General features: G+C 35.4%; 2 protein-coding genes across 3 annotated transcripts in view; one reads left to right on the top strand and one right to left on the bottom strand.

Moving 5' to 3' along the window:
* LOC145263711 (GPI ethanolamine phosphate transferase 2, catalytic subunit-like) overlaps positions 1 to 1,722 on the bottom strand; it is a 63,611-nt gene extending 61,889 nt beyond the window's left edge. For both annotated transcript variants that reach the window (XM_080120666.1, XM_080120667.1), the window contains exon 1: positions 1,234 to 1,722. In XM_080120666.1, the coding sequence (XP_079976792.1) occupies positions 1,234 to 1,593 (360 nt within the window). In that variant the 5' untranslated portion in view covers positions 1,594 to 1,722. The remainder of the gene's footprint in view (positions 1 to 1,233) is intronic.
* LOC145263713 (large ribosomal subunit protein eL43) overlaps positions 1 to 16,216 on the top strand; it is a 118,441-nt gene that overhangs the window by 92,477 nt on the left and 9,748 nt on the right. The window lies entirely within an intron of this gene.

Raw genomic sequence — 16,216 nt, 5'->3', positions numbered from 1 at the left:
TTCTGAACTAATTGTGGTTTCTGATTAGGTGTGAAATGGAGTGTTGAGTGTTGTGCAGGGATTCAGCTTTTGTATTTGAAAGGATGTACACCACAAGAGACTTTTGATGAAATGAAAGAAACGTATGATAATGATGCACCACTATATGACTTTCTAAAACACTAACATCATAAATTCAAACATGGCTGGAAATTGTGGAAATAGTTCTGACAGTCAAGTTGAGACTGCCATTTTCAAAGATAAATGTGTGACTATTCACCAAATAGCCTAAGACGTCAGGGTTAGTGCAGTATCTGTGGAAACTATCATTCATGACCATTTGTATATACATAACGTGTTTGCCAAATGAATTCTAAAACTGCTGAGACCTTTTCAGAAGTAAATGTTACTTGGTTTCCACCTTAACATTTTCCTTTAAAATGACTTTTTCAGATTTTCGGGTATGCTGAAAACGAATATCGCATTTAAATTTTCTGCAAATATATAGTTTTCCGGATATTAAGCAAATGTAATTATTTATGTTATAAGTGGTGGCCATTGTTGTACGCGTAAGCTAGAATATATTTTAGTAGCAAAAATATGCGTCGGAAAAAGTTTAAAAAAAGGTGAAAAATACGCATTTTTAGGAATGATATAGGTCTGCGCTTTTTTTTTTTTTTTTTTTTTTTTTTTTTTTTTTTTGGTAAATTTTTACTTACTTTCCATCTTAACAATCATCTTTAAAATGACAACCCTTTACAGTTTTCGGGTGTTCTGAAAACGAATATCGCATTTAAATTTGCCGCAAACAAGTAATTTTCCGGATATTGAGCAATGTAATTCCTTATCTTAACAATGGTAGATTGTGTACGCACATATTTTAATGCAGTATAACCTATAAAAGTAGTGATTTTATAAAAGTGATTGCTAAGGTGAAAAGTAAGCAAAACTTAAAAAAAAAAAAAAAAAAGAGTAAATTTCAGGTAACCTAAAAAAAAAAAAAAAAAATGATCAGTAGGTGGCCAGAAAGTAGGTACTCATTTTACTTTAAATTTATATAGAAAAGTGATCCCCCATTTTTGAAAAAGTAATTTCTTCAGATCATGAAAACTATTTCTCTGCGCCACTTTTAAAGTATATATTCGTTTTTCAGCACCCCCAAAACTCTCCAAATCGTCACTATAAAGTTTTGTTTTTTTTAGAGTTGGAAAGAATCTAGACATTGACCATTGGTCAATGAATGACCAAACTTACTTTAATTCGGGGTAACGTGACAGTGGGTGGCTGAGTAATACCATATTGGCCAATAGCTCGACCCTGCTGTAGGAGCCGGCTGAGATATGTCATAAACGATGATTGATTGTCGATCAAGAAATCGGCCCTCAACGAATCGATCAGGATAAACACTAATCGTTTGAACAAAGCTTGTCGAGGCCGGCGTGGAGGAAAGTTAAAGTTCTGTTGATGAGGGGGGATGTCATTTTGCTGAGCAACATTTCCGACATTCTTTCTGGCGGGGAAAAAACAAGCGAGAAAACCAAAATAAAATAAGAAAAAAGTGAAAATGAAGGAAAACAAAAAACACGTTCGAGGAACTCGGACGATTGATGTCATTTTGCTAGTAGCGCCATGTTTTTAAATTATCCGGCGGTGGATAGCGACAATATGTCCCCTTCCAAACAAAAGTCCGGTTAATTCCGATTTTGTGCCCTATTTGTTAGCCTTCCCACAATGACAATAAGAGACCTGGTGATGCCTGGGATGTGGCCAACTCCTTGATTGTATACCCCAAAGACGCGTGTATAAGTTCTAGTATAGTGCCGATAAACATTATGAGAAAGGGAGTGAGTGTTGAATGCCTCTCAGCACATTAGTAGCAGGATTAAACACAAAATTAGTTTTTAAATGTTGGGAAAATCCAGTTCCCTTGTGTAGAGTGATGATCTTTTAAAACCAAAACCAACGCATTTCAGGTGAAAACATTATTATGTATTTACATGTCATGTCGAAATTAGTATAAATTCCAAAATTTACGAAAAATGTAATGTAAATATATTTAACAAAAAAAAATTCATCTACAATTACATTCTGAGATTTTTTTGTTTAAAATATCGAACCCTTAATTTAAGTCAATTTAATTCAAAGGTTATTTCCCTTGTTTATCATACTGACTTAGTTGCACAACTCTTCCACATTAAAATATGCAATAATACTCGATAATTCAATAAATTCTATTTTTACTTCTAATTATTTTTCTTCTGGACCATTTTACACAATTTTTGGAATTTATACAAATTTCAATATGACACGTAAATACGTTATAATGTTTTCACCTGAAATGAGTTGGTTTAAAAGATCATCAATCTAGACAAGCACTCTAGATTGAGATAAAAATAAAAATTACTTCAGTCGACAAAGATTTCTGTCCAAGGAAAGAAAAGGAACTATAACACACTTTGCTCTGATTTGTATTCAATCACTCAAATTATTTAGAGTTTCAGATTAAAATTAAAGTTATTAATTATTAATATTTATTAAGATTAAAGTTAAATTATTTAGAGTTTATTTAGGATTTCAACATTGCATCCCAAACAACTTATCTTTACTTAAACCATGCTTTAGTAAAAAAAAAAAAAAAAAAAAAGAATATGGCACTTGTGCAGTTTAGTTTCTGAAGACAATCTTTGAAATTTTTGAAAACTTCCACTCAGAACAGGGGGTGACAATCCAAGAAGTTATGGTATTATTACCATACATTAACAGGGGTACTAATTAGAGGTCACCATTTCGGTAGGCTCCCACTTCGGGCCGCCTCCGATAATAGGGAGAACTGGAGCGCTGAAATAGAAAGAAATACTGGTAAAAGAAGACATTGCCTTCTTATAAAAATGAGGACGTGTAACGCGACTTTGTTATGAATTCATGAGGTTTTATATATCCAATATATATTTGTGTTTTCCCGAAACTCAGGTTACAAAGAAAGACAGTGCATTTTGTAAAGTCTGTATTAATGTTCAATGCTCCTTTTGGCTACCTAACGGGAGCTGAAGAGTGAGGCGTGTGTTCTGTCTCTAGTCGCCGTGGAAGTAAGGACGTTTCCTTCACTCGAATGTCCCACGTTCTCGCTTTTCATTGGCTGGAACCTCTGATGACGTATAAGAAGAAAGGAAGGAAAAGAGAAAAGAGTAGGGAGAAAGAGAGAACTAAGGTGAGAATACAGCCTAGTCTCATAGTAGTAGCAGCTCGCTATAAGAGTCCCCCTCCAATTAACGGAGTTAAGTAACTTATTCCCAATTATTAAATCTGTTCTTTGTTTAAAAATAAAAGTATTCGTTTTTCTTCTTCCATGTCACCTTCCTTCCTGCTCTAGACTTATATGTGTCAGTAGCAATTCCATCTTCGACTTTGTCGGTATCGTCTGTCCTAATAATCTTATCACTAGTATTAACTTTATCTGTCTGTGACTTCTCCGTCTGTCTAATTTTATTACTAACTAGACCACCCGTGACCCGTTGGGTCAGTACGTTATATTAGCTATGGAATTCATGTATGAGCGTGACACTTGTGGCATAAAGAAAATAGTTTTTTTTTTTACATAACAGAAGCATTTCTATGAAAGTATATTAAAATGAAAAAAGAATATAGATAGATTTCTATGAGTCGTTCTGTTTATTATAATTGTTATTTTTTTTTAAATTACAGTTACTGAATTATAAGTGGTTGGTCATACTTATGCACTGAACAGGTATCATAATCCTTATTATAGTTAAATTCAAATTTTGATATATCATCTTTTTAATTAAATTGTTAGTTGAAAGTACAGAATAATAAAAAAAACACTCTCCACATGTTAATAATGGCTTTTTAAATAGAAAATGAAAATAAAATGTAACTTTTTTCATTTAATTTAAGCAAACATTCAGTACCCATTGTGTAAAGGAAAACACTATTTAATGTAATAGAAATGTGTGCATTTACCGATTCAGCTTTCCGTTTAGAAATGTAAGCAGACGACTTTAAAAAACATGGGAAGAAGAAAAAGAAATTTTTTTGTAATAACGCCCTCTAGTAAAAAGGTTTGCATTAGTTAAGGGGGATAACTCTATCCAGTTTTACATCGCTCTCTTTTTCTCTCTCTCACACATACACGTAACTATTTCTCGCGTACGTAACGAAAACAGAGGGAGTAGGAGTGTTGAAATCTATTAGAGGGAAAGTGAGAGGTGTTTTCTTTCCATAAATTGTATAGGGTAATATTTCATATTATTAATAGATTCATAGATAAATAGATTTTATAATATATATTATAATTATCTATGAATCTATGTATTATTTGTATATATAAATAACTATTTGATCAAATTAAATGAAATTGTTTGTATTAAAAGCGATATAAAAATTCCGGAATTGGAATAACGGATTGAAGACGTTGCTATTTACGCATGCGCAACCGGATGTTGAAAACCGGAAATCTGATTGCAAACATACAAGATCCATAGACTTTTAGTATTATATAGATAGTTGGTTCTATATACGGTTTTAATCTAACTATCGATACGTGTGTGTGAGTACCGTTGTTCATGTCGATCTGGAAATGCTTGTCTGATCGAGTCAAGACTTTATAAGGACCTGAGTAAGGTGCTTCTAACGGTTTTCTAACTCGATCGACCCTGAGCCATACTTTTTCACGGGACCGTAAGGTTTTTGGTATGAAAGTTTTGAATTGTCGTGGATATGTCCTTTTCCATTGTCGAGTACATCAATTTGGGACATCCATTCACACAAATTACGTATGTACTTATTATTAACTGGAGTCTCTCCTGCTCTCCGTTTGTGTATTAACTGCTGAGGAATCAATATCGGAGCTCCAGTAACAGATGTAAAAGGGGAAAAACCTGATTCGTTAGGGGTGCTACGTATACCAAGTAGAATTACCGGTATGGCTTTCATCCATGATTCTTTGCGAGCTATTATAACTGCTTTAAGAGTACAGTGTGCTCTTTCAATCATCCCGTTATTTTGAGGGTGATACAAAGTTGTCCTCAATCGGTAAAAACCTACTACCTTGGCTAATTCCTGGAACAACTCGCTCTCAAACTGACTACCTCTGTCAGTTACCACATGCAACGGGACTCCAAATCTGGATATCCATGCATTGATGAATGCCTCTGCTACCGACTGTGCAGTTATTTCAGTCATAGGCTGTTCTTCAATCCAGCGAGTTGCACGGTCGATGCAGGTAAGCAAGTATTTGTAAGGGCTTAGGTAAGGGTCAGACTCATTGCGCGTTAAGGGCAAGGGACCAACAATATCAATATGTACCGTCTGGAAACGTGCAGATGGTAACTCGAATTCTTGGACCACAGACTTTGTGTGTCTTTGAACTTTTGCTTGCTGACACTCTACGCATTCTGCGCAGAATTGCTTAATTGTTCTATCTAAGCTGGACCAAAAGTATCTGGACTTAACCAGTTTAATAGACGCTCCCGTACCAGGATGCGCTAAGCTATGTAAACTGTTGAAAATAGCCTGACGAAGTTCTTTTGGGAAAAACGGTTTGGAGTACTTCGTCGAAATATCGCACAGGACTGAGCCGATTTCCTTCGACACACAATATTCTTTTAAATCAGTGTATGACTTTATCTCGTCATCACCTCTTTGTGCCTCTGCTATTTCAGCCAAATCGCATGCATCTATCTGCACAGCTAATGCAGGCCCAGACATACAGTCTGCAACTATATTCTCAGCTTCTTTAATATACTCCACGTCAGCAATATATTCGGCAAGTACTGACAAGTGTCGTTGTTGTCGATCTGTCTTTGCCGGTGTCTGACTGTAATATGCTCCGCACAGAGGCTTATGATCAGTGAATAATGTCATGTGGCGACCTTCTATGAGGTGGCGGAAATGTATCACTGAAAAATAAGCTGCCAGTAGCTCTCTGTCAAACGTGGAATACTTAGTTTGGGCTTGGGAAAATTTTTTGGAAAAGAAACCTATAGGTACTGGTTTCTTATCTACCAACTGGTGCAATGCAGCACCCGCGGCAAATTGGCTAACATCCGTAACTAGGTGGTACTCTGTAGTTGAAGACTGTGGATGAGCTAACGCCGTTAATTCAGACAACTTGCTTACTATTGCTTTGAAAGCGTGAGTTTCTTCCTCATTAAGCTCGGTCTTTGCTTCCGGATCCAACCTCATTCGTTCAGTTAACAGTAAAACTACGGATGCATAATTAGGGACTAACTTACGGTAAAAACCTGTCATCCCCAGAAATCTGCATAAGCTTTTGGAGTCCTTAGGGACTGGAAAATTTTCCAACTCTTTAATTTTCCTTGAAGTAGGCAATAAACCTTCTTTGTTTACGTGAAAGCCTAAAAAGTCTAACTCTGGTACTCCAAATACACACTTACACACTTATCTAAGGAAATCTTTAAATTGTTATCGCTAAAGATTCTAAATACTCTATCTAAGTCTTCCTTGTGTTGTTGTTAGCTATTGCTAAAGACTAATATGTCATCTAGGTATATAAATACGCAGTCTAACTTTAAAAATATCTTGTCCATAAAACACTGAAATGTAGCCGCAGCATTCTTTAAACCAAATGGCATGTAATTAAACTCAAACAAGCCAAAAGGTGTCACGACTGCTGTTTTAGGCACATCGTCAGGGTGTACCTTAATTTGATGATACGTTAAATCTATTTTAGAAAAATACTGTTTGCTAGCTAACTGCGTGCAGAACGAATTTATATTTGGTATCGGATAGCGGTCTGTTTTCGTAATGCTATTTAGTGCACAGAAATCACCGCAAGCTCAATACGAACCATTCGCCTTCTTTACTAAATGCAACGGGGTTGCCCACTCGCTACTGGAAGGCTGGATAATTCCAGTATTTAATAACTTTTTAAATTCCGCCTGCGCTGCGTCTAATTTAGGGCCGGAAAGTTGTCTGCTTTAGCAAAGACTGGTACCGGGCTGCCTGTATCAATTCTGTGATACACTCCACCATAGTCTTTGTTTGTGCCGCTATGTGGTGAAAGTACATTATCATATTTACTTATTACCTCGGTAATATAATCCGCTAGGTCGATTTTATTAATTATTACCGCATCGGTTCCTGTTACTGCATTCACTGTAATCTCACGCTCCGTTACATTATCACGGATGGATCGATTTTTGCAATCCACTATGATGTGAAATTTGTTCAAGAAATCGAATCCTAGCAAAGGGTTAGTGACATCTGCAATCACAAAACTCCATTGGAAAGATCTTCTCAAACGTGGAATTTTTATTTCTAAGTTCGTTTGACCATAGCATTTTATACTCTCGCTGTTAGCGGTTGAGATATGCACAGGGGTTGGCTCCAGGGTAACTCCATTTACTACGGAACATGGCAAAATGGAAACACTGGCCCCTGTATCTATAATAAAATTAACTTTAGCTGCTCCTATCTTGGCAGAGACTTGTAATAATGGCGGGACCACTGGAGCAAACGCAGTCCGCCTGTCTAGTTTTCCGAGTCACTTGGGGTGGGGGAGGAGGGGCGCGAATTAGGTAGCATTTGTATACTGCTCTTCTTCTTTGGCCACTTACACCAGGGCTTACATGTGCGAGCCTCTTCTGCAAAATAAACATGTGCTCTACACATCTTCGGTCGCTGTTTCCGTCGATATGGACGTAAACCAGCCGGGATGTTTTCAAAAGCGTGTCTGGTGGTACTATAATCGTTTGCCTGAGTATGACTTCTAACTGCCTGGAATACTGACATATTCTCTATCAACGGCATCAAATTGTCGGACAGTCGACCCAATTCCGTTAACAGCATCTCGGTGTGGGCTGCTACCACTGGTGCTATTTGCTTTGGAAGCGCACGTATAAACTTGTGACGCACTATCTCTTCGCTCGCTCCTATCCTATTCACGACCGTCACCATCTCCTTGAGGTATAACGATGAACAACCAGATAATGTAGTGGTCCTCACCAACTTCTCCAGGAGTTCGGGTCTGGTCTTTTCATAGGCAGATAACACCGACTCCTTTAATTTAGCGTAATTAAGTGACTGTAAGATTGCTGGGGGAATATTTGTCACTACGTCCCGTGGCAACGCGCTAATGACTGTAAAACTTTGTATCGTCGGTCGTCACATGTCGGAGATGGAACTGTGCTTCTAATATAGAAAACCAACCGTTTACACTAGTCTCCATGAATTGTGGAGGTTTAATACTAACTTGCTGTGCATCCATTATTATTATTGTTATTATTATTATTATTATTATTATTATTAATATTATTACTACTACTATGGTTATTAGCTACTATCAGTTAATATTATTTCTTTTTTATTTACTTGTAATGGCGACTAAAGGAAATTGCTGGGGAAAAGGGGAAAAGGTGTGATAGAAAGAAGAAGAGAGAGAGAAAAACGTACTCACCAGAGGTTAAATTCAGCCGTTACTGGGATTGATTATTATTAGTTTTTTGTTATATATATATATATACGTATATGTATATATATATATATATATATATATATATATAGTAAATATTCTTCGGGGAGGGGGGGGGGAAAGAGTTTGTCTGGTGAAATTTACCACTTGTGTTCCAAAGATGGTGTATGTTGTCACGCACGTGCGTTTCAAAGAAAGTTTTTCTATATGTGTGTGTATGCGTCAGCACGCCGTTTGTGAATCTGTTTTAACTGCTCGGGACGCTTTCGTCGGAGAATAGTTTTTAGACCTGGTTCTAATTTAGCAATTTATCTGATGAAAATCACGTAAAATGACTTTTTTTTTTTTTTTTTCTTCTTTAGTGTAAAACCGTTTCACAAAAATAGCAATATATATATATACATATACATGACTGGCATTTCTTAGGAAGCGGATTCGTATATACATTATTTTTGTACGGTTTTACTGTTGTCCTCGAAAGTTCGTTTTTTCTTTCTTTTTTTATTTTCTTATTTTTTATTTTTTTCTAATTTCTTTTTTCACTCCATCCCGTTCTCCTGGGTTTTTCTTGAAGATTGCGTGTATATACGCGCACGGGGTTCACCATATTATGGTATTATTACCATACATTAACAGGGGTACTAATTAGAGGTCACCATTTCGGTAGGCTCCCACTTCGGGGCGCCTCCGATAACAGGGAGAACTGGAGCACTGAAATAGAAAGAAATACTAGTAAAAGAAGACATTGCTTTCTTATAAAAATGAGGACGTGTAATGCGACTTTGTTATGAATTCATGAGGTTTTATATATCCAATATATATGTGTGTTTTCCCGAAACTCGGGTTACAAAGAAAGACAGTGCATTTTGTAAAGTCTGTGTTAATGTTCAATGCTCCTCTTGGCTACCTAACGGGAGCTGAAGAGTGAGGCGTGTGTTCTGTCTCTAGTCGCTGTGGAAGTAAGGACGTTTCCTTCACTCGAATGTCCCACGTAAACCGTTCTCGCTTTTCATTGGCTGGAACCTCTGATGACGTATAAGAAGAAAGGAAGGAAAAGAGAAAAGAGTAGGGAGAAAGAGAGAACTAAGGTGAGAATACAGCCTAGTCTCGTAGTAGTAGCAGCTCGCTACAAAGTTTCTTTGAAACTCAAGGTTTTGCATCTTCTTGTAAAGCAACACAAACACTAAATTAACACAACACAAAATAAAACATTAATCATCTATACATTCATCGAATTAAAATAATTTTTTAGATTTTATAAAATAACTAGCCTGGATGTCTGGCGTTGCCCAGGTGTTTGTAGGTGTGTGTTGAGAAAAAAAAAAATGTAGTAGGCAGGCAGGCTCGAACCCATGACGTGAAGGTGGAAAAGTGGAGGTCTGTGTAAGGGTGTTGGTTGGGTAAAAAAAAAAAAGAAGGGAAATTGCGAGTGCAAAAAGAAACAAAAAATTTAGGAGGAGTAAGCAGGCTCAAACCCGTAACGTGCCAGAGGGAAAGGAGGTGAAAAAAAAAACAGTCTTATCGATGAGCCCATCGCAATTGTGACATCACAGGTGGTTGAAATAACATTTTTTATGCGATGTCATTGACGCAAGGTTTGAATGACTTGCAAAAATGTCAGTGAAATATCGACCCCTCCTTGTAGAAAACTGCCCGGTTAAGGGTGAAGGAATTAATGTTTTTAGCCAATTTTTCGATATTTGTCGTTCAAAGAGTCGAGCTTCAAAACGATACTGATCTCGTGAAAATCTGTTACCTCTGTCAAAAGTTTTAGGCAGATATACAAACATACATACATACATACATACATTTAAACAGACAGGTGAGATTTATGTAATAGATTAAAATTTGTAAATAAATTACGACAGGCATTTTTTTGTATTTTTTCTGGAATGAATGAAAGTCATCATATGAAAACGTTTGTTTTTATACAAAATAATTGAGCCTTTTTTTCTAATTCTCACATATTATTTAAGTGAGACATCGCTCTTTCAGATGGTACGAGTCTTGACTCGGTCTGATGCGGCTGAGAAAAGTTTTTGGCAGACATTCAAACACACACACATATACATACACACACATTTTGCCTTTTTATATATGTAGACTGGCGGAGGTACTCGGTGTTGCTTGGGTGTAGAGAGGTTTTATGGTAAGGTATTGAGCAATCAAGCCTAAAAAAAAGTTTAATTCGTTATGAGCGCAAAGAAACAAAAGATTTTTTTAAATTAACCAACCCTCTAAAAACATGAAAATAGCAGCGTATCCGTGCGAGCACAAAAAAATAGCTGCAGTAACCAGGCTCGAATTTGTAATGCTAAGAAGAAAAAGAGGTGAAGAAAAGGAAACACTTTAGTCACCACGCCCACCACAACTTACGATGTCACAGGTATTCAAAATAAGCTTAGTCATTGCAAAGCGTATGATGACTTTGCAAAAATGTCAACACAAAAACCGAACCCTCCTTGTAAAAAAACGGTCTAGTTGACGGTCAAAGAATTTATGTTAAGGCTAATTTTTGAATATTTGTCTCCTGAGAGACTGATCTTTCTAACAATACCAATTTTTTCAGTGTTGGTCGAAAGTTTTAGTCACACACACACACTCACAGACAGGTGAGATTTATATAATAGAAGACTAGCTGAAACTCTGGCATTGCCCAGGCATAAGATACACTTAAACATGATATTTTAATTTATGCAGATTGTGTATGTATTATTATAGAATCTATCCTCTATTGAATACTAGCAGAAGTACTGGGCATTGCCCAGATGGAGAGAGGTGGTGTAGTAAGGATATTGAACAACCCCTAGAAAAAAAAATTAGATGCAGTTGGCAGCCCAGGTGGAGAGAGGTGTGAAAAATAAGAAAAAAAAACACAAACAACACGTCGTCACTGTTCAAAATAGACTTATGATGACTTTGTAAAATCTGACCCTCCTTGTAAAAAATGGCCCAGTTGACGGTCAAAGAATTAATGTTTTTGGCCAAGTTTTGGATATTTATCATCTGATGGCCAAGTTTTGGATATTTATCATCTTTTTAATGATACTGATTTTGTCAGTGTTTGTCGCATGCGTCAAAAGTTTTTGGCAGACATACAAACACACACACACGCACACACATTTTACCTTTTATATATATATAGACTAGCGGGGTTACCTCGCATTGCCTGGGTGTGGAAAGATTAAAGGTACAGCGAGACACACCCCCTCAAATTAACCAACCCCTTAAAAAAAAATGAAAATAGCAGCGAGTACCCATGTGAGCGCAAAACAAAAATACCTGCAGTAGACGGGCTAGAACCTGGAACGCAAAGAGAAAAAGGAAGTGAAAAAAGAAAATGCTTTAGTCGTCGCACCCACCACAACTTACAACATCACAGGCGTTCAAAATAAGCTTTGTCATTGCAAGGTGTATGATGACTTAGCAAAATATTGATGTAAAAACTGACTCCCCTTGCAAAGAACGGTTCAGTTAACCAGTACAGAATTAATGTTTTTTGCCAATTTTGGGATATTTGTCTAATGATACTGATTTTGTCAGTATTTGTAGCGTGTGTTGAAAGTTTTTGGCAGACAGGCAAACACACACATACACATTTTGCCTTTTATATTATAGACTAACGGGTGTACCTAGCGTTGCCTCGGTGTGGAGAGGCAGTATAGCAAGGATATTGAAAAAAAATAAGATACAGTAGGCAGCCCAGGTGGAGAGAGATGTGGAAAAAAAGTAGTAGGCAGGCAGGCAGATGGGCAGGATCGAACCTGTAATGCAAAGGAGGAAAAGAAAGGGAAAAAAAGCCAACTGCTTAGACCCCCATGCCCACTGTGACATATGATGTTGCTGGCATTCGAAATAAGCTTAGTCATTGCAAGGTGTATTATGACTTTGCAAAAATGTTGGTGAAAAAAACTGACCCTTCCTTGTAAAAAACGGCCCAGTTGACAGTCAAAGAATTAATGTTTTTGACCAATATCTTTTGGATATTTTTGTCCAAGAGACAGACCTTTCAAACGATACCAATTTTGTCAGTATTCGTCACTGTTTTTGGCAGATATACAAACACAAACACATTTTCTCTTTTATATAATAGAATATATATATATATATATATATATATATATATATATATATATATATATATATAGACATATAAAATCAAAAGTAAAAATTAAGTTTCCCAACCAAAAGTTTCTGTAAACTTAAACCGAATATAAATATTAATATTTGTATAGTAATCGCAACCAAATAAAAAAGCTCAATATAACCAATATAGGAAATAGAGCTTGTCATAGAAAAACACAATTTAAAACTGTAAATTATATTTTACATGAATTTATCGTTCGATAAAATACTCAGATAAGAAATATTAAGATTTCCTTAATTTGCAGAGTTTCAAAGAAAGGCGTTCTTCTCATCAGAGGAAAGATATTAGCAAATGAATATTACAGCAAAGCTATGAATTTGCTGGTACTGGGATAAATTGAAACAGCATTATATGAAAACCAGTCATATATGCAAAGAAAAAGTTTTAGTGCAAACAGATCATGAAATGAAGAACAGAAATGAAAAATGTAAATTAAAAATTAAAGATTAAAAATCCAGATGAAAGGATATGGAGTAGTTAGGTATTTCCGAAGTGAAATGATCATAAGAATCAATGTTCTCATAAGAAGTCGGAGTTATAATGTTGACAAATAGATTCAAATTAAAATTCCAAAATGTGTGTAATGCAACTCTGGAGAAAGATCCTGTTTGCAAGCAGCTGAGGAAGAAAGATTATTTCGAATCATTAAAGTTTTTTTCACTTAAGGATAGTACAACCAGCATAACGAATGCTTCCATGGCCAGTTAAAGATTTAGTAATGATGGAGAAGAACGCATTTCTTTGAAACTCTATGGATTAAAGAAATGTTAATATTTCTTATTTGTGTGAATATTGTCGGACAATAAGTTCTTGTAAAGTATAATTTACAGTCATAAATTGTGTTCACTGGCTCAATTTAAAGAGTGCTGGTCTCTTTCGACGAAATCTCTTCCTGAACCTCAACATAGTATTCCTTGATTACTGTCTGTCCAATGGGAACTAATGCATGTAAATCATGCCCGTGCTGTCAAAAAAAAGAAAAAAAGAAGATGATGATCATCAGTTTCTGGATGGATTTGCTCTGTCTGGCCTTCTGGGGTCTGGGAGAGCCAGCATGCTTCCACCGGGAACTTTGCCTCTTGGTCTCTCTGGGTTATAGCAGTAGATCCAGCTTTCATCGCAAGTCACTAGAGCATCAAGAACTGTAGGATCTGAATTAATCAGCTTGACCTACTATCATGACAACGTCTTTCTTCCTGATCTTCTGAGCACCTTTGGGACAAACTTTGCACAAATTTTCCAAATTTTTAGTTCCTTGTGAATAATTGTGTGTACAGTTCCCACACTGACATCAAACTGGGCACTTATTGTCGCTATAGACACACTGATCGCCATTATCAATAATGCTCTACCTTAGATGTTATCTCAACTTAACATTCACAAGCAACATAAATTGGAACAAAAACATTGAGGACATTGCCAAGACTACAATGAAGGGTGGGCTCCCTCTACCATGCTAGAAAATTACTCACACCTAACAGTATCCTGTATCTGTACACAGTCATCATTCGCCATGCATAGAGCATTGTTGCCAGATAGGTTGGTGTATCTACTACTAGTCTCTAGATCATAGGCAGGTTCCAAAAAAGCATCTTCAATCTAATAGGTTTCACACTATCGGCCAAGATCCAACCTCTGACTCATCATCTTAATGTTGCCTTTCTGTGACTGTTTTACTTTAACGGAATGTGTTCTGATGAATTTAGAGCATTTGTGCCCACTCGATGTACACACTCCCGACTAATCTAACAAGCAGCAAAATTCCACCCCTTCATAGTTGGTCTCCAGATGCTAGAATGGAAAGCTTTCTTCTTTAAGAGTTTCTTCCCTCAGACTGTTAGATTTTGGAATTCCCTCCCTGTTTCTTGCTTTCCGGACTGAACTATCATGCAGAAGTAGTAATACACCTTGTTTGGAGTGAAAATAAAATAAAAATAACAAACTTAGAGGGTGACAAAGAAATTTTAATTTCAAAGTGTATTTTACAATAAAGTTACATAAAACTTAATTTAAATATATTTTGTTCGCCACTTAATTTGAGCAATCGACTCGTGAAAAACTGTAATTCTTATTTAGAATTCCATCTATTAAAAAAAAAGAAAAAAAAAAAAAAAACAGGAATCCAAAGAAATGTTTATGCTGTACATACTTGTCACAGAACGAAGATATCATATTCCAAAAATTACGTAAATTGATTAAGTAGTTTTATTTTTTAACTAAGGAAATCAAATTTTATGAAGGTACTTGTGCAGTGTGCACTTATTAAAAGCGCTGAAATAATAATGTTATTATTTAGAAAGCCATTTTTAATATGAAGAGGAAGGTGTTTTGTAACCATTCTGTAGTTTCACCTAACAATTTAATAAAAAGATATCGTAAAACTTTAAGGTACTTATTTACTTTTGTTACCATGCTGAAATAATACCATTATTATTTAGAAACTCATTCTTAACATGAGGAGGGTGTTTTGTAATTATTCTGTATTTTCACCTCACAATTTAATAAAAAAAAGATGGCACTTCTACAGAATTTGGATGAGATTTTGTAATCGAAAAATGGAGTTTTCATATAAAAAACAATGATTTCAACTGATTTTTTTGTAAATTCTAATAAGTTACAATGGTAGCGTCCAAATTATGCAGTCGAAATTACGTAAATATTACTGAATTATTAAACAAAACATCTTTAATCGTGTTAGCAGATGAAAAATTGTCACCATCTTGTTTAAATCAAAACGGAAAATTACCTCCCTTTTGAACTCTCTTGTGTCTTACAATCGTTTTCATCACATTGTATTTTTTATTTTTTTTATAAATAATTTTCTACTTTATCAATTTTCATAATTTTGGGCCATAATCATCTTAAAAATACTAGGAATACGTAGATACTATTGTTTTCATGTGAAATTCAGTGTTACGATTTCCGAAATTTCGTCCCAATAGTGTAGAAGCGCCAAAATGATATTGTAAAACTTGAAAATACTAATTTAAAAAAAAAAAAATAGCACGGTAACAAAAGTGCATAAGCACCAACTTTCATTTAACTTCAAAATACCTATTTAAAAATAGCGCGGTTCAATAAGTGCACAAGCATCTATATGAGTAAGCAAAAAAGGACTGTCTCGCGTCGCCTTCTTGAAAAAAGGAAAAGGGCAGCTAACTCCACAATAATTCTAACTTGCTAATGCCATCACATTAATCGCTTTAAATCGTTTAAAATTATTTTGGATAAGATACGATAGATAGTCGTACGAAAAAGTGATTGAAAAAAAAGTAAACACATAACAAATAAATTTTATCAACGGCAAGATAAGTTACTCTTCTACCTAACTCAATAAGTTTTTAGTGTTTTCACTTTAAAACTACTTGATCAATTTACGTGATTTACATTTCCGCTCTGTGACGAGTATATACATCATAAAGATTTCTTTGCATTCCATTTTTTATTAGGTTGAATTTTTAATAAGAACCGAAACTATAATAAAATTATATTTTCAAGATAGAAACAGTGAATAAAATAATTCAAAAACGTTTTACACTTCTGAAGCCATTGTTTCGTAATTAAGTTAAGCGCTACTAATTTTAGCAAAAGAATAGCTACTATAATAAATACAATAACTGCTATAATTTAATTTATGTATT

The sequence above is a fragment of the Euprymna scolopes genome, chromosome 39, assembly GCF_053919585.1.
Source record: "Euprymna scolopes isolate OS-2025 chromosome 39, ASM5391958v1, whole genome shotgun sequence".
Lineage (NCBI taxonomy): Eukaryota > Metazoa > Mollusca > Cephalopoda > Sepiida > Sepiolidae > Euprymna > Euprymna scolopes.
The sequence above is the reverse complement of the archived record's forward strand: the minus strand, read 5'-3'. Positions and strand labels throughout refer to the sequence as shown.